This window comes from Gorilla gorilla, chromosome 1 (genome assembly GCF_029281585.2).
Source record: "Gorilla gorilla gorilla isolate KB3781 chromosome 1, NHGRI_mGorGor1-v2.1_pri, whole genome shotgun sequence".
Lineage (NCBI taxonomy): Eukaryota > Metazoa > Chordata > Mammalia > Primates > Hominidae > Gorilla > Gorilla gorilla.
This window is the reverse complement of record NC_073224.2, coordinates 118,906,878-118,916,509: the sequence shown is the minus strand read 5'-3', so window position 1 is coordinate 118,916,509 and position 9,632 is coordinate 118,906,878. Positions and strand designations below refer to the sequence as shown.

Below are 9,632 nucleotides of genomic sequence, written 5' to 3'. Positions count from 1 at the left end.
CTACTACCATTGTTGTAAGGGCATTTGTCACCCAGCTCAACCCAGGACACTTAAAGTGGGACCTCAGAAGGACGCAGTATTGGTTATATCCGTGGCTTTCCAAACTGACATACATAAGAATCAGCTGAAGGGACTTTTCCCCCTCCGTCGGCTCTCTCCCTCACTTCCTGATTCAGGTCTGGGGACTGGCCCTGGCATCTCTGTTTTGAAAAGCTCCTCCGTTGATTCTGATACGTAGCAACTCCTGAGAATCACCTTAAGATGCCAAAAATAGCTGTTAAAGAGTTTCTTCCTCACTCGGTCTTTTCAGCCTATTTCTGATAGATCCTCAGTTCAAAAACAAAAAGCAAAAAAAAAAAAAAAAAACCAAAAACCAAACAAACAAAAAGCCCCGCTTTAGTGCTCCACGGCCACCCAAAGGAACGCGGCTGGTCTACGCACAGCAGAGACCCAGGAGGCCCCGGCGATCGAGCGGCGCGGCAGGTGAAGCTTCCGCGGAGACGCCCGGGACACGCTCGCAGGGACCGGAACCGTCCCGGCTTCCACCCTTCCGTATGCACCACCGCTGTGTCGGACTTCATAACCAACCCCAGCCAAAGGCTACCCAGCGTCAACGGCCTCTAGCTTTAAAAATCTCCCTTCGGGTTAAAGAGCCGCAGCACTGACGCAAGGCACTGGCTTCGAGGGTCCGGGACCGCTCCGCGCCCGCGCACCGAGTTCCCACCTCCCTCGGGAGGACGTCCGTGCGTACGTGCGCGTGCCGCAACCGCCCTCCTTCAAACGCGCGACGCGAGGGCGGGGGCGCCGCGTGCGCGCGCGCTCTCGTTGGTTCGCTCTCTCGCTAGCTCTCGGCTGCCGCTCTTGCTGCGGCTGCGGCTGGGGCTGGGGGCGGCGGCGGCGACGCGGGCGGCGGGCGGCGCGGGGCGGTCCGGCGGGTTCAAAGAGGAAAACATGGCGGAAAACAAAGGCGGCGGCGAGGCTGAGAGCGGCGGCGGGGGTAGCGGCAGCGCGCCGGTAACTGCCGGGGCCGCCGGGCCCGCCGCGCAGGAGGCGGAGCCGCCTCTCACCGCGGTGCTGGTGGAGGAGGAGGAGGAGGAAGGCGGCAGGGCCGGCGCTGAGGGCGGCGCGGCCGGGCCCGACGACGGGGGGGTGGCCGCGGCCTCCTCGGGCTCGGCCCAGGCTGCTTCATCCCCTGCGGCCTCAGTGGGCACTGGAGTTGCCGGGGGCGCAGTATCGACGCCGGCTCCAGCTCCAGCCTCGGCTCCCGCTCCGGGTCCCTCGGCAGGGCCGCCTCCTGGACCGCCAGCCTCGCTCCTGGACACCTGCGCCGTGTGTCAGCAGAGCTTGCAGAGCCGGCGTGAGGCGGAGCCCAAGCTGCTGCCCTGTCTTCACTCCTTCTGCCTGCGCTGCCTGCCCGAGCCGGAGCGCCAGCTCAGCGTGCCCATCCCGGGGGGCAGCAACGGCGACATCCAGCAAGGTGAGCCGGAGGCCCTGCCTGGCATCTGGGCCGCAAGGGATTTGCGCAACCCTAGAGGAGCTGGGGACGGAGGTGCTGAGGCCTGGGGCTGCTCGGACGGGCGCCATCCCGAGGGGTCTCTAAGGTGAAAGACTCGCCCCTGGGACACTTTCCAGAGAAGCTGGACCGCAAGAGATAAGGGGAGCATGAAGGGAGGGGTGCCGGCTGCGAGAGGCTGGGGGAGGGGACACTGGCTGCGAGGGAGGGTTTGTGATGTGCGGAACCCGGCCGAGCGCTGGTTCTGGAGCTGGCAGACCCGTACAGTGAGAGAAGGGGGATTTGGGAAACACGTTGTGAGGAAGCGTTTTGGCTGAAAGGGCCCGGGCCAGCGAGGTGTTGAGGGAGTAGGTAAGAGGTAAGGGCAGTGAAGATGGATTGCTTTGGAGGGAGGGGGCTTGGCCTGTTCACAGATAGGAGAGAGGAGGACTATGGATTAAATGGAGGTGGAGAGAATATGTTGGAGAGCATGGGGTCCAGAGAAGGCGCCTGGAAGAAAATTGTAAGATGACATGGGGAAAGAGAAACTCGGAAAGTGGACTGCATGGTTGGGGAAAATCCTAAGGTTTGGGGATAAAGGAGAAATGAACTTTGAAGGAAATTGAGAGTTAGGGAAAGCTGGGCATGAATTTGTTTTAGCTAATTGGACGTTAATGAGCCCCTAGTGTTGGGGCACTGTGCTAGGATTGAATAAAGTACTCAATGAAGACTTCATTCACAGTCTAACAGGAGAAACATATAACTTGCAGCAGTGGAGGTGAGTCCTCAGTACAATGGTTGTGGCACAATAGAGGAAAGGTCAGGGAAATTTCACAGGAAAGGAAATCCATGAACAGGTTTCTTGAAGAATGAGTACCTCACTGGGTTGGAGGGTATTCAGGGCACAGGACACCCTTCTACATCCCTGGAACTAAAGACTGTGTAGGGTGATTGGTGGAAATTAGATTGGATTGATGGGCTGAAAAGATAAAGGTTTCACAGTCTCTTAAACTCTTGGGATCCAGGTGTAAGGACTTCAGAATATTTTGGGATTTTTCTTTTTTCTGGCAGGGTCTCTTATGTGAGACTTTTATCAGGGTCTGAGTTAACTCTATCAAACACGTTAATGTTTCTACATTGAAACACGTGAATGTCACGCTAATGGGATAGATGATAAATAACCTCCCAACATTCACAGTGGGTTCTGTTGCAAACCAATGAAAAAAATTAAAATTTCAAAGCTTTTGAATTTCGGGACTGTAGGTAAGCGATTGTGGAGCTGCACTAAAGGGCTTGAAATTCATCCTGTAGAGTGTATCCTCGACATTGTGGACTAAAGGATGTTCCTGGAGGGCTTTCATATCAAGAGGATAAAAGGATCAGATTTCTGATCGAGAAAGATCACTTAGGGCACTTGAGGGATGAGGGAAGGCAAGGCTGGAGACAAGGAGACCAGTTAGGAGAATCCTGGCGGTTATCTAGGAAAGAAGTCAACATTTGGAATGGGTAGTAAAGGAATGATATATCAGGTATTACAGAATGAAGCATTTTGGTTTGGGGGAACGGTAGGGTTTGGAAATCTACTTTGCCATCTCCTACTTACGACTTGGGCAGATGACCTTTTCTTAGCTTCAGTTTTCTCATTTGTGGAAACGGGAAAAAAGTATATAACCTCATAGGGTTATTGAGAGAATGAAGTAAGATAAAATGTGTAAAGTGATTAGTACGTGGTAGTTACTAATGAAATGGTAGCTAGTATATTAATAGTAGTAACTAATAGTGGCTATGGGAATGGAGGGATCGGGGGAGTGTATTGAGATTGGTGTGAGGGAGACAAACGTAGAATTCCACATTTTTTGTTTGGTGGATGGCAATGCTGTTAATACATATTCAGACACTGAAGCAGGGCTGGGGTGAGGGTGAGGGCTAGGGTGTAGGGAGGATAAAATGTTTTCAGATTGGGATGTTTTGGGTTTCTAGCATTATTGGTACATGTAGGTAAGAATGTTAAGAGTAAGGCTTTGGTTGTTGGAGAAGCTACTAATTGTTAATAGGTGTTCAGAGAATAACTGCTGGTGGTCTATGCACCCATGAGCATAGTAAGACACATAGGATTCAGTGTTCTTGTGGGAACCTGGGTTAGGTGAGAGATTTAGAGGGAACCCAAAAATACAGATTGTGTTTGACTGATGTGGCTGAGGGACTGAGGTTATGAAATTGGCTCTCTGAAATTTATGAAGGAGAGAGAATAATATGTAAATCCCCTCTTCATTTCTTTATCCTTTCTTTTTGAAGGAGGGGGAGTAAGTGGAAGGGACTAACCAAATGCTGTCAATCTTAAGTAATATTTCTCTCTAACCAATATCTAAAACAAATTGAGTCTGAAATCCACCATGTTTTTGATTAAAAAAAATTTTTTTTTGAGACAGTCTCGCTCTGTTGCTCAGGCTGGAGTGCAGTGGCTCGATCTCGGCTCACTGCAGCCTCTGCTTCCCAGGTTCAAGCGATTCTTGTGCCTCAGCCACCCAAGTAGCTGAGATTACAGGCGCATATCACCACGCCTGGCTAATTTTTCTATTTTTAGTAGAGACGGGGTTTTGCCATACTGGTCAGACTGGTCTTGAACTCCTGGCTTCAAATGATCTGCTTGCCTCAGCCTCCCAAAGTCCTGGGATTACAGGCATGAGCCACTGTGTCTAGCCATCCACCGTGTTTTTAGATAGTCTAGAAAATAATTTGTCAGTATTAACTCCTATATACCATTCTGCTTTGCTCTTTAAAAAGATCAAGCTGTGCTGGAAAGAACACTAGATTGGGTGTTAGGGGACATAGTTCAGCTCTTTAGCTATTTTATGCTAAAGGAAGTTCATACTGTTTTTGTCCTTCAGTTTCCCTCTAAAATGTAGCTGATAGTCGTTTACTTATATCTCACCAAGGCAAATAATAAATGTGAAAATGCTTTGTAACTGAGAAATGCTTCAACAATACGGGATATTATTGATCAACCTCAGATACCATCTTCTCTGGTCTGGAGATCATAGCTAGTGGTTTTAACTCACCATCTTTTTCAAGTGATTTTGAAACAATGATGAGTATAATGCCCTCCTGCCTAACTGGCCTTTTCCTGTTTCTGTTAATACATTTATTCACACCCTCTGGCTGTTCTTTCTAGATCAACAGTTCTCAGAGTGTGGGTCCTGGATCAACAGCATCAGCATCATCTGTGACATTGTTAGGAATACAGATTCTTGGGCCGCATTCCAGACCTCATGTCCTGTAGTCTCGTTTAACAAGCTCTCCAGGTGATTCTGATTCACGCTTAAGTTTGAGAACCACTGTCTTGAATGAAGGGCTCTCACTTCAGATGTCTCCTCAGACTTTGACTTCTCATTTTAAAGTAGTCCTCCAGGTCGCTCTCTGATAGATCATCTTTTTTTCTTTGTAGCACAGCTAAAATCCAAAATGTTTATTTTTGTTTACTTGCCTGTCTCACTTTGCACTAGGATATTGTAGACTGTTCGATAAATAAGTTTTGTGTAAATAAGAATCACTAGAGAGCTTATTAAAATGCTAACTTGGGAGTTTCTTCAGAGACTGGTTTAGTTGATTTGGTGATGGCTCCATGTGCCTGCATTTTTAACAGGTGCCCTGTGATTTTGATGCTGGTGGTACCACCACACTTTGAGGAACATAGATTTAAATATTTTGAGGAGAAAGTACAATCTGTTTACCGTTGGAGTATTTGCAAAATCAAAATAGATAAATTAGTTAATATTGAATCTCAATAGTGAGCTTTTTAAAGTGTTTTTGTGATTTTTTGGGGGGTGCTTTTTCAGGTTGAGGCAGAACAGCTATCAGTAGTGGGTATATATACATTTATACTTTATCAATAAAAATACAGATTTGCTACTCAGGAGGCTGAGGCGGGAGGATAACTTGAGGCCAAGAGTTCAAGATCAGCCTGAGTAACATAGCAAGATCCTGTCTCTCAAAAAATCTTTTTTTAAATAGGAATCATATTGATGCATCTGAACAAACTCTCAGATGAACTCTTGAAGGAGATGAGGCTACCTCTGAGATGGCACAATGATGTGGCTGAAGAAATGAATTGGTATTAAGTTGCATTGGGTTCTGCTATTTTTTTTTTTTTGAGACAGTTTTTTACTCTTGTCACCCAGGCTGGAGTGCAATGGTGCGATCTCGGCTCACTGCAACCTCCACCTCCTGGGTTCAAGTGATTCTCCTGCCTCAGCCTCCCCAGTGGCTGATATTATAGGCACCCGCCACCATGCCCACCTAATTTTTTGTATTTTTAGTAGAGACAGGGTCTCGTCATGTAGGCTAGGCTGGTCTCGAACTCCTGACCTCATGTGATCCGCCTGCCTTGCCCTCCCAAAGTGCTGGGATTATAGGCGTGAGGCACCACCTGGCCTGGGTTCTGCTGTTAGTTAGCTACGTAACCCTTGGGCAAGGAACCTAGGAAGTCTCTCCAGGTCTTTTGCAATACGAAGAGGCTGAGTTCCTATCTTGTTAGGTTATATGATTCTATTGTCTTTTATGCTAACATTCTGTATGTACATACGTTTAATGTCCTTATAGTTTGTGGGGAGGAATAGTGGAATCACCATGGAAAAATCATTCTGTTACTGAATTCTTCAACTTACTATGGACTGGGCACAGTGGCTCATGCCTGTGATCCCAGCACTTTGGGAGGCCGAGGCGGGCAGATCGCTTGAGGTCAGGAGTTCGAGATCAGCCTGGCCAACATGGCGAAACCCTGTCTCTACAAAAAATACAAAAATTTGCCAGGCGTGGTGGCAGGCACCTGTAATCCCAGCTACTCGGGAGGCCGAGGTAGGAGAATCACTTGAATCTTGGAGGCGGAGGTTGCAGTGAGCTGAGATCACGCCACTGCACTCCAGCCTGAGAGACAAGAGTGAGAATCCGTCTCAAAAACAAAACAAAACGAAACAAAAAAACTTACTATGAAAAGTCTGAGATGGCAACAATCATGTGTAAGTGGGAGGGAAAACCTCTGAGTGTAGTGTGAAGAGCACTTCCTCATAGTGTTTCTGTCTGTTTATCACAGACCATGCTGAGCCACTCTGAGGAGTCTTCTGTTTGAGCCCTCGGAATTTCTTGTGCCTGGAGTGTGTATACTATATGACAGTTCTGGCCTCAGTGTGACTTAACTGGTTTGGGGACTTTTTAGGCTCTACTTTTTCTGACTCTCCTCTTCAACAGAAACAAGCTTGAGTGTTTGAATGATCATGTGGTACTACACCAACAACCAGTCATTAACGATGTGTCCAAGATTGCTGAAATACTTCTCACAACTTCTGTCTAGCATTGTGGTCAAACTACCTGAATTCATTTTTGAGCTCTACCATTTACTACTGGAATGACCATGGATAAGTTACTTAACATCTGTAAATTGGGAGTAATAATTACACCTACATCATAGAGTTTTTGTGAGAATTAAGAGAGTTAATGTGTTGCAAGGTACATTTATTGGGAGCTTACATGGGAAGCCCCCAATAAATTGTAGTAGTGTTATTTCGCTAATTTTTCATTTGTCCCCCCGTTGTCTTTGTGACTGTATTTCACAGTAAACAGAAAGAAGAGGCAGGAGGGTAAATTGTGGTTTTAAAGGCTTTTCTGATGTCTACTGATATGTACAGCATGCGTGATAAATCATTTGAGTTCCAAATCTTCTGGTTACCTAGAACTTGTAAAAACTTATAAACTAATGTCCTAAATCCTAAGTCTTTATAATGTCTAGTATTTGTACATCAAAAGCTCTAGTTAGGGGACTTTAATTACTTTTACTTTTCTCATGGATTCTGCTCTCAGTGGGTCCTAAATGAGAATACCTTAAAGCAGTGATTCTCAAAGTGTGGGCCACAGAATGCTGGGGTGGGGGTGATGGTAGTGACCGTGTCACTGAGACCCTTTTAGAGGTGCACAAGTTTATAACTATTTTCATAATTACACTAATTTGATATTCTCCTTATTCACTGCGCTGACGTTTATATTAATGGTGCAAAAGCAATGATGGATAAAACTGCCATCACCTCTGTGTGAATTAAGATGGTGAGTGACTCCATTTGGGAGGCCGAGGTGGGTGGATTGCTTGAGTCCAGGAGTAGGGGACTAGTCTAGGTAACATGATGAAACCCTGTGTCTACAAAAAATACAAAAAAATTAAATAGGCATGGTAGTGCGTGTCTGTAGTCACAGCTACTCAGGAGACTGAAGTGGGAGAATTGCCTGAGGCATGGAGTGTCGAGGCTGCAGCGAGCCATGATTGTGCCATTGTACTCCAGCCTCGGCAATGGCGTGAGACCCTGTCTTTAAAAAAAAATAATAATAATAAAAAAAAAGGATAATGGCTCCAAGCCATACTATAAAAGTCATTGCATATTTACTTTCACACACTTAGAGAAAAAACAAAAATAAACCTATGTCATTGTCACTTAATATCCTTTATGAAACAGTAACAATTACTATATTACATTTTGATCTTTAAAGCTCTGTGTGATGAAGTGGGAAATGTGCCTAAAATGCTTCTGCTGGGGACGAAAGTGCAAGAAGAGTACTTGTGCAGTTTTTTGAGTTCCAAGCTGAATTTGCTTTTTTTCATAGAAAACTATTTTACTTGAAACTATGGTTTTTAGGCCTGGGTATTTGGCAGCCATTTTCTCAGAAGTGAATGAATTGAGCCTGTCATTTCCAGGAAAACAATTGACATATGTTGCCAGTGATAAAAATTGAGATTTTAAATGAAAATTAGAATTTTGGAAAATTGGTATTTGCTGCCATGAACTGGTCAGTTTCTCAGTATTTAAAGACTTTCCTGAAGAGATTGGTGGTGATATTAATGAACGTGAATTTTTTTGATATTGTGTAATGTCAACATTTCAAAGATCTGCGTAGCTTATTGCAATATATTCTAAATGAGAAATGCATGATGTTAAGTGCAAAACAGAGCAATAATAAATAGATTGTATTTTATTATTTTTATTTTTTGAGATGGAGTCTTGCTTTGTCACCCAAACTGGAGTGCAGTGGCGCAATCTTGGCTCACCGCGACCTCCGCCTCCTGGGTTTAAGCAATTCTGCCTCAGCCTCCCAAGTAGCTGGGATTACAGGCACATGCTACCATGCCTGGCTGATTTTTGTATTTTTAGTAGAGATGGGGTTTTGCCATGTTGGCCAGGCTGGTCTTGAACTCCTGACCTCAGTGGATCTGCCCACCTCAGCCTCCCAAAGTGTTGGTATTACAGGCATGAACCACCACTCCCAGCCAATAAATAGATTTTAACGCGAGAGAGTAGTCAAGTTTATTTTTAAGGTTTGAGATGCCACATTGCAACTGATGTTTAAAAAATAAATATTCTTCTTAAGTTTTTGTGTTATATCAAAGAAAAATATCCACACAATGATCTGAAAAGGGTATTAAAATCTGCTTTTCCCTTTTCTTAGATACTTAGCTGTATGAAGCCAGATTTTCTTCATATTCTTCAAAGAAACAACATATTGAAACATTAAATGCAGAAGCATATATCCAGCCATATTCTATTAAACCACATGTTAAAGAGATCTTTAAAATGTATCACAATGACACTCTTTATTAATTTTTTTTTGTTTTAGGAAATACAGTTATTTCTGATTTTTAAAAGTGTTGTTTAAACCTGTCGTGCCAGACATGGTGGCTCATGCCTATAATCCCAGCACTTTCGAAGGCTGAGGTGGGAGGATCACTTGAGCCCAGGAGTTCAAGACCAGCCTGGGGAATATAGTGAGACTCCGACTCCAGAAAAAATGAAAATATTATCCGAGTGTGGTGGTGTGCGCCTGTAGTTCCAGCTACTCAGGATGCTGAGGTGGGAGGATCACTTGAGGCTGGTAGTTTGAGGCTACAGTGAACTGTGATCATGCCGTTGCACTCCAGTCTGAGTGACAGTGAGACTGTGTCTGAGAAAACAAACAAAACTAGTAATAAAGTAAATGTCATTTTAACATTTTAAAATTTAAGATTCATTTTTAATTCATCTTGTAATGAATTAAAATATATTTAAAACATCCATTTTTATTATACATTTGATGATCATACCCCATCTAAACAAAAGCTCTTTGT

General features: G+C 45.0%; 1 protein-coding gene across 2 annotated transcripts in view; it reads left to right on the top strand.

Annotated features, from left to right (window-relative positions):
* The first annotated feature begins 827 nt into the window (after positions 1–827).
* TRIM33 (tripartite motif containing 33) overlaps positions 828–9,632 on the top strand; it is a 120,122-nt gene continuing 111,317 nt past the window's right edge. For both annotated transcript variants that reach the window (XM_031013474.3, XM_031013470.3), the window contains exon 1: positions 828–1,477. In XM_031013474.3, coding sequence (XP_030869334.1) covers positions 952–1,477 — 526 coding nt within the window. In that variant the 5' untranslated portion in view covers positions 828–951. The remainder of the gene's footprint in view (positions 1,478–9,632) is intronic.